This window comes from Amblyraja radiata, chromosome 2, assembly GCF_010909765.2.
Source record: "Amblyraja radiata isolate CabotCenter1 chromosome 2, sAmbRad1.1.pri, whole genome shotgun sequence".
Lineage (NCBI taxonomy): Eukaryota > Metazoa > Chordata > Chondrichthyes > Rajiformes > Rajidae > Amblyraja > Amblyraja radiata.
The window spans coordinates 40,764,972-40,780,148 of record NC_045957.1 but is presented as its reverse complement, the minus strand read 5'-3'; the positions used below and the strand labels follow the sequence as shown (position 1 = coordinate 40,780,148).

The 15,177-nt window shown below is 39.0% G+C and overlaps 1 protein-coding gene across 1 annotated transcript; it reads right to left on the bottom strand.

Moving 5' to 3' along the window:
* Positions 1–4,940: 4,940 nt before the first annotated feature.
* Positions 4,941–12,783, bottom strand: LOC116988627 (anterior gradient protein 3-like). Its single transcript, XM_033045501.1, has 8 exons — positions 12,734–12,783; positions 12,393–12,557; positions 12,212–12,275; positions 11,380–11,432; positions 11,141–11,217; positions 8,651–8,714; positions 8,466–8,549; positions 4,941–5,290 (listed from the first exon to the last, which is right to left on the bottom strand). The coding sequence occupies exons 2-8, from the start codon at positions 12,526–12,528 to the stop codon at positions 5,241–5,243; spliced, it is 528 nt and encodes a 175-aa protein (XP_032901392.1). The 5' UTR covers positions 12,529–12,557; positions 12,734–12,783; the 3' UTR covers positions 4,941–5,240.
* Between the last annotated feature and the right edge of the window lie 2,394 nt (positions 12,784–15,177).

Here is a 15,177-nt window from a genome sequence, read left to right as displayed (position 1 = left end):
CTGCCAAGTATACCAAACCTGAGAAAGACTAGTTCTACATCCTGACAAAATATGCCCCAACGTTACCATCTCTGAACACGGGACACGCCGGGTCCCCACCTACCCATTGTCTATTTCACTTCAGCGATCACAACTTTTATATTCCTTCATTTATAGCTCTAAAAACTTCTCCCAGATACAATCATTTTTGGATGGACTTCCATTGCAGTGATTAGAATTACAGATTTCCACGTGATCTGGTTTGTGATATTCACAGACTTGAGATTGCTATGATTTTCTTTCTGTTCTTTGCACCTGTACTTCATGTCTCCTAATGCACAATATCAACATTATGTACACAATATGCACAACATGGACATTACCAACACCATGTTATCGAATTGTTATATGGGTGAAAGATGGGATTGAAGAGAACAGTTGCCAAAATGAAGCTGATTAAAATGGCTGAAAGGCAATCCAGGATGAAATTGTAGTGATGACAGGATGTGTATGAATCAAACAAAATAAAAATCACAAATGATTTGAGGTAGATTTTGACACATAACTATAGTAAATTAATTCTAATTAATTTATGGTAATAAAGACTAGAAGTAAACTTCAGTTCAAATATGTAACACTCTTGACGTGAATTAAAATGGCTCAAGTAGACATGTGTCCAGAATTTGATTTGCTAAAGCATGCAAAATATTAGTGCTGCACTTGTACATTATCCTTGGTGGTGGACATGTCTTTAGTTAGAATAGTAGGTTTGGAGTTTATATTAATAAGAGCTGAGCATCAGGAACTATACCCTCCAGTAATGAATGAGATGTGTTCTCATTCAGAAGCAGCATCATCCATAGAGTCTTCCAAGTATGTTTACATTGTTTGCAATTTCTTCATGTTTGGGTACATTACATTAAATCCACTCAACACAGTGGAAATAGTCTTTCTATATCAGCAGGATTGCAATACTTAAATTAATTAATTGATTAATTCAAGCGAAATTGGTGTTACTGGCAAATTCAAATACTTGTCCCCAAATTACCTGAACCAACTTATGCCCGAAGACCTTTCTGAGGGCATTTAAGAGTCAACCACTTCAATACAAATTTGGAAGCATGTATATTGCATCAATTTAGTTAAATTGTGTTCATTATGGTCACCCTGCCATAGAAAAGATGCCATTAAGCTGGAAAGAGTGCAAAGAAGATTTACGTGAATGTTACGGGGATTTGAGGCTGGGACTTTATTCAGTGGAACACAGGAAGATAAGGAACAATCTTATAATGATGTGTAAACCATGAAGGGACTAGAAGGGGTGATTGCACAGTCATTTTCCTCAGGTTGGGGAATCAAGAACTAGAGGGCATAAGTTATGGTGATTGGGGAAAGGTTTAATAAGAACCTGCAGGGCAACGTTTTGCACAGGCCTTTGATACGTTGGTAAATGTGAGGCTGCTAAACATAAAAACCAAAGGTATTAGAGGGAAGATGCAAGGGTGCTATATGTGAAAAGGAAGCAAAAGGATGTTGGATAAAGAGTGAAATGTAAAGGCAGAGGGATATGTGAGAGGGGACGACAAAGGGAAATGAACGACTTGGGGATGGAAATTAGTATAAAGGAGGGGAAAGGATCAGGATGATTGAGGGGGGTGGGAGAAATGTGTGCGTATAGGCATGTGGCCCAAGAAAGAAAAGGCATGAGGGTTTTTTCTTGAATATGGAGAATTCAATGTTCATACTGTTGTATTGTAAGCTACACATGTGGAATATGTGCTGTTCGTCCAGTTTGCATGTGCCCTAACTCTGGCAATGGAGGAAGCCAGTGACAGAATGGTCTTTATGGGAAGGGGAGTTAAAATGATCAGCAACTGGTAGGTCCAGCAGACCTTGGTGGACAGAGCACAAATACTGGTGAAATGGTTGCCTTGTCTATGTTTGGTGTCACCAACACAATGAAGGTCACATCAGGAGCATCTATAAGCATGTCAATGTGGTTTGCTGTGGTGCATATGAACCTCTGCCTCATCTGGAAGGGCTGCTGGAATCCCTGGATTGAAGTGTAAGGACAGTTGTTACATCCCCTGTGGTTGCAGAGGAAAGTAGCTGTTGTTGCTGATGGGTTTGGTCAGGTTGGAAGGGATGAGCAAACCAATGAGTTGTGGAGGGAATGGCCTGTTGAAAAGAGTGGAGATGGAAATGACCGACTGGTGGGATCGCATTGCACGTGGTCAAAATGTTAGATGATAATGTGTTGGTTGTGTAGGCTGGTAGGATGAAAGGTGAGGTCCAGTGAACTCTCCTTGTTTCATTTGGGAGGGTGGGAGTTGGAACAAGAGAACTGCAGGACACAAAGGTGACTGGTGAGGGCTTCATCCACAACAGCAGGGGAAACCATGTTTAGTGAAGAAAGGACATCAATATTAGAACCTAGAATGGAAAACCTCGTCTTGGGAGCAGAGTCAGAGAAATTGAGGATGAGGGATGTCATTGTTGCAAGAGGAGGGGTGGGAGGATATGGATTTGTGGTAGACAACATGGAAAAAGGGGTGAGAGGTTTCAAAGATAATCCAAGTGAGTTTGATGGCAGGCTGGAATCTGGATGTTGCTGGCGTTTGGAGATGTGTCCATTGGGGCAGAAGTAGGCAGAAACAATAGCTCTGCCCTCTACCAGGACACTCCTGCTTGTGCATTTTGGGAAAGAGATAAAAATTGGCAGGACGGAGTGGGGGAATGGTAAGGTTGGAAGCTGTGTTGGGGAGATAGCCAGAAGTGATGAGATCTAGGACGTTGTTGGAGATATGTGAGAAGGAACTGCAGAAGCTGGTTTAAGCCAAAGGTAGACACTAAATTCTGGAGTAACTCAGCAGGGCAGGCAGCATCTCTGGGGAGAAGGAATGGGTGACGTTTCGGGTCGAGACCCTTCTTCAGACTGACTTTCACGGGACTTTCATTTCACTTTCGTTTCCTTTTCCTGTGACTTTCAGTCTGAAGAAGGGTCTTGAACCGAAACGTCACCCTTCCTCTCTCTCTCTCTCTCTCTCTAGAGAGTGAGATGCTGCCTGTCTTGCTGAGCAATTTGTGATATTCTTGGAGATGATAGTTTAATGTCCTTCTGTGGGGCTATGTTCATGGGGGGGGGGGGGGGGGGGGGGGAAGTATGAGGAGGTGTATGGGAGCTGATGCCTGGCCCCAGCGTGGTACAGGTTACTCTGCCAGACCTCAAAGGTGCCTCCCACTTGTCAGTGTGTTTGATGACAATACTGGGAATGTAGTTCAGCCATCTCTGTAATACTTCTCCAGCAGCTTAAGAATAATGCAACTGGTTTATTGTGAGACAATAAATCCAGTCAGCTCACAAGGCAACCTAACTCACCATACATGAATGCTTTGCCAAAATACCCTGTTTGGATATCTGTCACATTTCCAACAATACCAGCCATCATCAGATGTGATTTGAACAATATGAGGTGTACAGTTTCAATAGTAGTTGCTTGTTTTGTTTGCAACTTGAACACAGTAACTCCCAAATCTTAATTTTATAGTTAATACTTAAATAATCCATAGAACCTGCTCTCCAGAAGCCAGTGTGTTCAACACATTATCCCATTACTTTCACCTTCACACAAGCAACAGGATAGACCCAAGTTTGCTCATTACCAGGTGCCTAATCCATAGTCTTTGAAACAACGTTAGACTATAATTCTTCCCTTCCAACTGCAATGGCCTATCACTTTCATGTGGAGCCTTTCTTTGTTGCAGTCACAACAGATTTATTCTGATCAGTACAGAGTTTTGCAGACAGGCTGAGGAAGTAGCAGCTGTAGGTAAAGTGCTGGAGTAATTGGTCTCCTTCAGTCTGAAGAAGGGTACCAACCTGAAACATCACCCATCCTTTCCGGACATGCTGCCTGACCTGCTGAGTTACTCCAGCACTGTGTTAATCTTTAAACTAGTTTCTGCAGTTCTTTCCTACACATAGCCTCTGCAGGTGTTAGTTCACTAAGATTGAAGCTGAATTCTAAGTGTTTTTTACATTGAATATTTATTGAGGGATTAAGTATAAGAAATTTTGACTTTGAGATTAGGCCTGTGTGTCAGTTATGAATTTTCAAAAAGAAATTCAGATTTAAGACCAGGAACTGCCTTCAAGTAAGATTTATTTTTAAATGCAATGACCTTGCGTGTATTCTTACTTATGCAACTCATCGTTCCTGAACCTTTACTTGCCAACACAATCTTATGGGCCTGTCGCCTGCAGTCACCACATGTTCGCAGGTGGTTGCTGGGTAGTCGCCTTCATGGTCGTGAGGAGTTCCCGCATTCTGGGAACTAGTCGCTGGCTCATTATGGTTGCCGTTAATTTTTCGACATGTTGAAAAATTAGCGGCGACCAGAATGAAGCCGCCATGGAGAGAAGCGAGAATTCTCATGCCGTAGGTGCAGTGGTAGTGGGTCGCCAGAAGATCGTAGTTTGTAGCCGGTGCTGACTGGCGAATTTCATTAGGGGAAAAAAACATAAGCAATTGTTTTCAGAACCAAGGATAACCGACCGGTAATGTTAATGTCTGCCGAGCTTCACAGCCGTGTATCTCTGGCTTCTTGAAAGTTGTCTCCACTTCTCCCTCCCCCTCCTCTCTCCCTTTTAAAGGACTTCCCGTACACTTTCACCATCTTAATTAGCCAACCTTCCTGTTCATCGCAGCGTGTACCTGTTTCACATTGGCTTTGCACCGTGTGAATTTCACTCAGACAGTGCTCCCCCCACGTGCCCTGTCCCCCGCCTGCATAACGGGCTGGTGATGGAAGTGATGTGTGTATGTGTATGTTTCACTCTGACAGTCGCTGTTCCAGTCACTGGTTTTTCAGGCGACTGCTGGTGACTTGACAATCGCTTGAAAAATCACCCAAGTGATTATTAAGAGTTAAGTGTTTCAGTTTAACATATCAAACAGTGGTAAATTTGCATACATGTTTTATTGTACTTAAAAGGGTTGTGAATGTCACTTAAGAAATACAATTATTTTCATTTTAATCTAATTGGATGAATGCATATTTAGAAACTTCACATAGTGGTATCAAAAGATTTAATAAAATACCCAATATTGAGAATACATTATTTACACCTTTACTGCACACATTAATGCCGTATTGGGACAAGCAAATACACAGAGTCTACGCAATGTGCTGGTTGTGGTTACAAGTGTGAACAGATAATGAAATTAAAGCTTAAAGGTTCTTAAATGACTTTCAATGTCTTAAAATTCCTGCTTCAACAGAATTTTGGCTTTCTCCATGTTTGTTTTCACTAAACGAAGGAAAAAAAAAACCATTTTAGATAGGACAGTAGATTGACTCATTATCACATAGATATCCATCAATTACAACTTCCTATTACTCAAAAGATACAAAGTTCATATTTTATCAACCCATATGCCACTGATATGAATGAAAATCCAAAGGTAACTCGTGTGGTATAAAAGGTCCAGTGTAAAATCTGGGTGCAGATTTGTTATCGCAAGCTGTCAAACTGCTAAAGTACTTAATATTTGGTCTTTGACACAAGAGCCATGTGATTAGGGAAAACTTAATATTCAAGACTTGAATCAAATTTCTGTAATCAAATTCATAATTAGAAATGCACAACTTAAATTAAGTTTTACAGAAATGCAATTAACCTTTAGCTCTATTGTAAAAAGGGTATTCAAGCGTTGGGTTAATTTATTCGACTAGTGGGCAGAGTTTATTTATCAATTATTTGTAGTTATTGATTTATGGATCAGTATACCAATAAAAAGTTTATTTTATCGAATTTTTTCGAATAACTGCCTCACTTGAACTTTTTTTTGTGTTTCAGTTTTACAGAATCCAAATTTATTTTGCTCTTTGAGCCAAGGATATGTATTCAAATCCTACACTAGCAGCTCAGGAATTTAAATAAATGAGTATATGATCATTAGTGGTTGCCAACTAAAGAAAAAGTGGCAAAAACCTATCCAGGTCAATGAATTTGTTATTTTTCCCTGGTGTGGTCTACAAGCATCTCCAGATTGCCCTACTAGAAAGTCTAGGAAACCTCACACAGGGAACAACTAGGCAGATGTACAGTATAGGAACAGCCCCTTGTGCCCACCATGTCACCAATCTAAACTAATTCAAGCTGTCAGCACATGGTCAATGCATCTCCTTCCTGCCTATCAGAGTGTCTCTTAAACATTGCTTATGATCTGCTTCTACCATATACTCTGGCTATGTAATCCATGCACCTATGTAAGAAACTTTCTTTCAAATTCCCCCCCCCCCCCCCCCCCCCCCCTCCTCACTTCCAGACATGTTCTATCACAGGGTAGAAATCGCAATGACTGAATTATGTACCCTATCCATTTCTCTTCTAATGTATACTTCTCGGGTATATCATAGATTGATTCATACATTTCCTTACATGAATAAAGCAAATCACTTTGCAAATGTTACAAGGTGGAGAGTACAAAGCAGTGAGGTAATTATTGGGCCAGCAAGAGGTGCACCACAATGGGTCAAACTGGAACTTGCCAATTCTATGCACTCCCACCTGCATGTGCCCATATCCATGCTCGCTTTCTAAGGCTTTGCCAGTGTGGACACAGAGGCAAAAGCAAACCACAAATGGTGACCAGTGCTTAGTGCAACCTTACATTCCATGTCCAGGACCATTGTGATGGCTTGATTGTTCATGCTGAGCATTTTCAAATGTTCACAATTTAGAAACAGTAGAAATAATGTTTTACAGAGGACACTATTCTACTATTAACAATGCAAAATTAGAGTGGGTGAACCTATTCAAATGGAGGGAGCAATGCTAGATATGCTAATGCAAGCTAAAAGGCCAGATGTACCTAGTCCATTACCTCAGCAACTCTCAAAAATCCCTGGACAAATGAACAAGTCCAGGGGGGAAAGAGATAACTTGTAAGTGCACTTGTTTGAATTCCACTAGGTGCTAACCTCTGCACCATTCTGAGTAGCTACAGAAGTCTGGAATAGGTCCCCGTTTGCATTCTATCTGGAGGCATTCACTGGGGAATTCCAGGCCAATATACTCTCAGTGAGCTAAAATTGCAATGAATTTTATAATAGTTGATTCCTGGAAGCAAATCTGATCTTTCAAATTAATTAATCTTACCTTGTACCTTTAGGTCTAGCAATTTAAATTACTTGTCTTTCCATTTAACTTTAGAAGGACAAATCAGAATCGTGGAATATTATGCTGCAGGTAATAATTTATTAGCCTAGTGCATATCACTGGTTTGCTGAAAGAACTGCAATGTAGCCTCACCCTGAACACCTTACACCCAGATATATAATTTTATTATTTCTGATAATAGATTAATTTGTCCACTGCAATATCTAAGAGAGTAATCTTTGTTCTAGCAAGCTTTTGGTTTAAAAACAAAGTTTATTGATCAATTATTTGTAGTTATTGATCTATGGATCAGTAGCCATAGTTTGAAATTCTTACTTATCCTGTTAAATTTTAGTAGCTTCAATAACACAAGAGACTCTATCTAATGAAAAGTGTGCTTTGAAACTCAATTTAAAAAAAGTGGGCTTTTAAACAAATTTGAATGTCACTCAATTCAAGTGATGAATTACTAATAGAGCCCAGATATATAAAAAAAAACAGGTATGCCAATGCAACATTTTTAGTTTACCAGTGGGGAATGTCTAGGAGGCCAGGAGATTCCAACCTGGAGCCTTGCCTGCTGGAAGCACACATTGGGAAATAAGTGTTCCCACAATTATGCCTTCACTGTGCCATTTGGACATTGTCCCACAGGCAGAGGCATTCCAAGAGCTTCCACAATACTAAAGCCATAAATGCCAACATAATAATCAATTTGGGCCCATTCATAGTAAAGGCAAATTCAGGATTGCCTTAAATCTGCACCACTGCAATAAATGCTTTTTCTGGAAAACAAGAGTTTGCAGGGAGACCTAATAGAAGTATAGACAAGTATTGAAGCATAGGGATAGATAGTAAATCCTTTTTTACCGGAGTACAAATAAAAATTAACCATTGACCACTGAAGCTGACCTCCACTAAATGATCTACTGTGTTATTTATCAAGTGTCCTATTAATTTTCCTACAGCCATTCTATTCCAAGATCCCCATGTCTTTCCTCCCGGACACCAGGCTGAGAGCATGCATGTGCACGACTGTGGTGTTTGTGGAGGCCAATATGATGGTGATATTTAAGAGACTTTTGGATAGGACTTTTGCATATGGATATGAATTATGTGCAGGTAGACAATTTGGTCTTGACGCCATGTTAGACACAGACATTGTGGACTTAAGGGCCTGTTCTCATATTGTACTGTTCTATGTTCTAAGTGCTCATAATTTAGTGAGCATTGAATTTAAAAAGCAGATAATGGAATACAAAAGGTTAACAGACTAACAGTAAATTTGCATTTAAATTGCAAAAAAGCACTTTAGACTTACAGAGTTCAATGTCACCAGCCTCGTAGGTGTATATACGATTGCTATATTTTCCTAGAACATCTGCTCTCACTGTTAAAGAGGGATCTGCATTCAAAGAAAGACAAAGTTCAATATTTGCATTTACAGTGGTCAAGTACCAACAAATGCGTATAACAATTCAAATCCAAACATTTAACAATGCTTACCTACAAAGATGATTCTGGGAACATACTGGCCGTCTTGGTGTAGGTTTTTGTCACTTGTTTCGAACTGGAATGAGAATGAATATTTGTTCACAATAACACCACCAAATTGGATTGTATTAATGGCCTATCCCACTTGGACGACCTAATCCACGAGTTTAGAAGACCCTAGTCGAGTTGACTCGCCAAAGTAAAAGACCTCCTACGACCTCCCACGACTATGTCGACGACCTCCCACGACCTCAGTCTTCCACACCCAATACCAACTACGACTAGCTACGAGTGGAAAATGATCACACGATAAAACGATGTAATGTTTGCATTTTTTTTCTTGGGCCAGTTACCGACCTACAACTACCATCACGACCTATCTACGAGTAAAAAGTATAAATTTTTTCCATGCCGACCTTTTTAAAAAAATAAAAAAAACTTGTGGACATTTATCAGGCTGGAAAAAATGCCACGACCTACTTGAGGCTACAAGTACGCGGAGACAACTCACGAGCATGAGGAAGAGTTACGAAGACCTCCTACGACCTCGTGGAGACCATGCTGCGAGTACGAGTCAAGGGCAAACTCGGCAGAGGTTGCGAATTAGGTTGTGAAAGTGGGACAGGGGCTTTAGTAATGCTATATTGATGTGCAAAACAAAACTGTGCAGTGTATTTAAATGAACAATCTAGTCTTAGTTTTGTGTGTTGAGCATGTGCATGATGATATACAACAGAAAATATTAGTTTCATCTTTCAAAAAGGCTTGGAAGCCCATAAGGAATGGAGAGTGCAATTCCAAAGAGTATCAACAGGAATTTGAACAATGCAAGACAGTTGCATTAAAGCCTGTAATCCGATCTACAGTTTAGATACTGGATAGGAGAACTAATTTCTGCACGTCTTTCTAACTTTTTTGTTGTTTTGCAAGCATCCCTGGAGGTGCGTTTGGAGTAGTCTTGGAGATACAGCACAGAAACAGGCCCGTCAGCCCAGCTCATCCATCAGACCAAGATGCCTCATCTAAACTAATCCAATTTACCCATGTTTGGCTGATATCCCACTATACCATTCCTATTCACGTACCCATTGACACAGAAATGATTAAAGTTCTCCAAACATTAAATGCATTGGGATCAGACAGTTTTTCCAATTAAGGAGCCAAATTTGACATTGGTTGTATGAATGACTCCATGCAAAAGTTAACCTATGGAGGGTACCATCCAAAATATAGTTAAATAATACGGATGTAACATAGTGGCCATTTCAATGTTTGGTCAAATTAAAGTGAAAACTTCTAATCTACCACTATTAAAATTTCAAACTTTGTTTTGCTGTGAAATGCTGCAAGGGCCCCAAAGGTAAATATTGGCCAAGTTGTACACTTTCAAATTGGAGTTTACTTAAATTTTTTATTATTATTTTTTAAATTCTTAGTGGTTTAGTAGCTTCATTAATGTTTAATTACATCTCTGCAGCAAAGCCAGGACTATGGTTCAACTGGCTATCAGGCGGTTCCGTAAAAGGGACTGGTTCTGACACTTCTACATGAAGGACAGAATATACATCAGAGCAGTCATTTGATGAAGAAAATGGTTTCTACAAAAATAATTTTAGTAGGGAACTTGCCCACAGACAGCAAGTGGGTGAATGGCAAGTGGACAACCAGCTGCTAACTGAAAATTCTGTGTGCTGGAGTAGTGTCCAAATATTTTATTTTCATGTTAACTCCTGTTACAACAATTTAAACTACATCAGTGTAATAAACTAGTTTAATCTGCAAACTGAGAGGAAATATGATCTTGACTGAAAACATCACCCATTCCTTCTCTCCAGAGATGCTGCCTGTTACTCCAGCATTGTGTCTTCCTATGATTTTAAATGAATCAGCCTCGATATTACAGAACAAGTTAATCAAAATCTGTGGGCAGTCTTAGTATTGGCACTCGAATTGTAGATAACCGGATTCATGCATACTGATATAGAAGCAATATATTTCACAACGCTTTAGTTAATCAGGATAAAATTAAGAAACTTAAAGTGTCCTAGTAGATTCAAACCTCAAGTTCAAGAAGTGTAGAATGCCAATGAGTGATAATAGAAAATGTTAAATTTAAATGCTCAAACAGAGGTCAAATTACAATACAGCAATTTCTACATTGGCAGTCAATTTATTTTGTCTTATTGCACCATATCTAATGGAGCTGGCTAAGAAAGTGAAAGGACCATGGGCCAGTACATTAAAAAGCCACAAGATTAATCCACAGAACACCATGGTAGATGAAAGAAACCGGGTTGTTTAATCAGCAAAGGCAATGCCTGAAAATATTGTACAAATATCAACTTTCATATAGAGAAGGCTAATCTGGCATTACTTTTAATGGCAGTACTATAAAATGTTAGAAATTTAAGATTTAATTTACACTCTGAATAATATTTTTCAAAACTGGCACTGTTATTGCTCACTATTATATATAAAGATTCCAAACACCCCCCGACTTACCACAAGATTAAGCATAACAAAGTCCTCTTTTGCCATTCTCTGAATGTCTTCATTCGAAGCAAATGCTTTCTTCAAGGCTGTTGGGAGAAGATACAAGGAAGAATTTAGAAATATTGCACTTCAACAAACGTTTGCAGATAAGTGCCATTGGATCTTTCATACCAGAAATAAAACATTGTAATTGCTACTTTGTTGAATAGAATAATGAGAATTAATTGCTTGCCAAAGAGACCACTCACCTTGACTGAATTGACAGTCTTCCAAGTGATGGATCACCATTAAGGGCCGGTTGCTGAAATACAACAGAAAAATATTCAGTTTAAAGCAAGCACAATTCCAGTAAAGTAGTCCACAAGTCAATGAATAAATAAGACTTTTGTTAATTATCATATACAGTTTTTAAAACATACAAGTGTTCTCCTACCCCTCTGCCATTTTTTTATTAGCATGGGCCAATGTGTTGGAACTGGAACTCTATTTCTTACTGCAGATATTAGTTGCTACATGTTCATGTCTCTTCTATATCCCTTGTATTTTTTCCCCCTATAGAACTTGTGCAATTTCTTCCTCCCATGGAAAATTCCCTAATGCTTCCCTCCGGTTTCCTCCCACACGGCAACGGCGTGCAGGGTTGGAGGCTGATTGGTTTCTGTAAATTGTTCACAAAGTGACCAATTGGTCGGCGCGGACTCGGTGCGGGTTGAAGGGGCCCGTTTCCACGCTGTATCTCTAAACACCTTGTACCGCCTGTTCCCGGTTCCGAGCCCACACTTGCAAAGTTTCACCCGTTTCCACGCTGTATCTCTAAACACCTTGTACCGCCTGTTAGCCCGCACTTGCAAGGTTTTACCCGTTTCCCCAAAGTTTACTCTATTCTCCTAAACCTTCATGCAGCTATCTTGGTTCTTATCACCTATCACTCTCAGAGTTTGCTTCACTAATATAGCATCCAACACGATTTAGATGTGCAAGTATAAAGGATCGAAACTACAGGTGCGTTTGAAACGTACAGGTGCGCGGGTAGCTCCAGCCAACACTAGAGAGCGCCTTTAGCTAAAAAGACAGTAGTACCTCTTTCTGGATTTGAACAAACCCTCTTCGTAGGTCTGAACCCAATTAACTTCGTCGGCCCATCCTATAATAAAATAAAAGGTGCACGCATTACCATGAAGGCACGGAGAAGGAGAGCAGCTTCCATGAACAGATAACGATGCAACCCCGTCAGATGTGAGGAGAGAAGTTGCAAGTTTACCTCTGGATAGGCTGGCAGGACATTTCTTCTCATTTGCAGGCTCCTTGGCAACCTTCGTTGAAGGACTAGGGCCTCTGGCCAGACAGACCGACACAGCAGCCAGCACCACCACCAGCGAGAGTGAAAGGTTAGACATTCTGGTGAGATTCAACTTCACGCAAATTGCTGGAGACGCAGAACACATAATTAGCAAAGTAACGAGTTCTGTCAAGTGCACTCGTTTCTGAATAGTTAAAAAGTGAGAAAACGGAAATAAAGTCCAGAAAATATTTCATATTGAGGCAAGTGATTTCCTTTTCTGGGTAAACATCAACAAACAAAAGTTTATCTCTTTAACTTACCTGTGGCGAGCTGTTAATGACTCGGAACTGAGAGCCGCAAAGACCTTGCTGTGATTCAGGCGTGTTAGCTTTCCAAATATATACACGAAGTTTGCTCCCCATTGGTCGCCATCCTTACATCGCCCTCCCCAATTGGAAAAAACAGGAAGAGTGAGCTTTGCTTAGAACATTTACTTGCTCCTTTGTAAATTCCAATGTTCATTTTTAAACTTTTTGAGCTCTTGATTTTCAAAGTAAGGTACTTTAGGTGCGATTTTGCAAGTTTGGGCAAGAATAATGGATTATTTAGGAAATTTGGCACTTTTTCAAAAGATTGGGTAATTCAAATCAGTGTCTGTAGATAATTCAGAAAGCTGACTGGTCTCTCCGCTATTGGCTGAAAGTTTTGCGGGCAACATGATAATAGTTTTAATTGTATTCAAATGAGCATTGAGCTGATTCACAACTTTCAAATCTTTTGTTAAGGTGAACGACTCCAATATTATATGCAGTAACATTTGGACGTATTTCATATTTTGATACACAAAATGCATTTTATTTGGAAAGAATATCTTTTTAAAGCAAAAAAAGTATTTAAAATCAATCTTTCCTTACACTTTTTGTTTCCAAAAATCAACTGCTGAGGATAAACAACAAGCATTTCTTCAACCTCGATTTTAGCTTCTTCTGGCACTGTCTGCAAATGTTTCCCAAACAACAACTCTGTCTTTATTTAATGGGAATTGCCATTCATTTATCATCCTAAAATGTATCTGAGAATGTTCTACTTTTCTCAACTATGTTCTTTCGCTAGCTTTCTAATCCATTCATCTTTGCCTGTGTAGAGATTATTTATGGATATAAATAAAAATATAGTGATTTATATAATGTCCAGTAGCTCCAGTACTCATGAACCCACTTCTTATCTGATTTCAGTAACACAGTCTTTGCTTTAATTGTATCAACTAATATCTCAAGCAGCACTTTAACAATACGTTTGAAAGTCCACAAAATATCCTACATCATTGCTTTGAATTACTCTCCAGATTTTCAATCTATTAGTCAAAGTAATTTTTTTTTGTAAATCTGTAATCACAAAGGTTTTAAAATCATAATTCATCTCTAACATTAATGGAGGAACAATGTATTATTTGTTATCTACGCTGCCTCACCTCCATCATCAACATGCGTGTTTTTTGTGCGATTAATTTTGCCACAATATTAATGTTGCTATAATTATTTCCTTGGCAACCTCCTTCAGCTATAAATTCTTATTCGGGGAACTTAATGGACCTTGTTTAAAAATAATTCCCCACTTAATACATACCAATTGATCCCATTTTAACTTTCCTATCTGCATACAGTTGAAGGCACCCTTCACCTTTCAAGACACCTTTCCTCAAAACCGCAAATGCACATTATCCGTCTGTTTATCATAACCAACAACCGGCAATTTCTTTAAAAGTTAAATCAAATTGAAATCCAGCACTTTATTGCATCAAAAAGCATGTCAAGTGCTGGTGATAATCCTGCCTCTGCCTAGGTGATCAATAAATCTCGTAATACTTCGCAGAATTCTGGCATGACTGACACAAGTATTGAGCTTTTCACTCACTGGATGTTACTTGACATTATTTTTGAAAACTATGTCAACTTAAAATGTTCCTGAGGTATACCTTTTATTAAACCAGGCTTTTACATACCTTTGCTAATATCAGCTAATGCAGCTCGGTGTTAAATTTTGTCTGATAGCACTCATGTTAAATTATTTTAGGATATTATACTATATTAAAGATGCTGTGTAAAAACAAGATACTGACCAAGCGAAAGCACAATCATGAGGGGCATTAATGTTGGATAAGGAGGTGGAAAGATAAAATATTTATGCAGGGACATAAATTAAGTCAATTTGGATTCAGAGGAAGCTCTGGAAAATCAGTTGTAATGCTCATGCAAAGATAAAATAGGCCAACCCATAAATAGGCTCAATTAGAACAATTTTGAGGCTTTACTGGACTAAGAAACAACGCTGTGGGGGTGGTGAACTAAATGTCATGCAATGGATATTTAGATGAAGATGAGAGTGGGAAGCTAAAGACCATGGTCAAAGCAAATTAGGAACATTATGAAAAGAAAAACATGAAAGAGAATTTGAGTTGTTTCAGAGATGAACATTGAAAGAATGTAATGGTGAATAAGGAAATAAAAAAGTGTTTACTGAACCATTGGAAGATGAAGGGTGCCTTCAACTGCATCCAGACAGGAAATTTAAAATATGACCAATTAGTTAAATGCTGATTTTTAAATTTAATGCTATGAACAAGAAGTTATAGCTGTTGGAGTTTGCTGAGGAAGTAATTATGGCAGGACAAATGATGGGATGCATGTAAAAATAAAGAATTCAAATTGTGCTCATCTCGTCAATTTATTTCAATTAGAAAAATAACGAGGGAAAAGAAGTTATG

What these genes read in the sequence shown, in the direction of transcription:
- LOC116988627 (XM_033045501.1), bottom strand. Translation starts at nt 12,528, where the DNA reads ATGTCTAACCTTTCACTCTCGCTGGTGGTGGTGCTGGCTGCTGTGTCG. An exon ending in TCCCAGAATCATCTTTGTAG is followed by an intron (nt 8,550 to 8,650) that starts GTAAGCATTGTT and finishes CTTTGAATGCAG; the next exon opens with ATCCCTCTTTAACAGTGAGA. An exon ending in GGCTGGTGACATTGAACTCT is followed by an intron (nt 5,291 to 8,465) that starts GTAAGTCTAAAG and finishes TCCTTCGTTTAG; the next exon opens with TGAAAACAAACATGGAGAAA.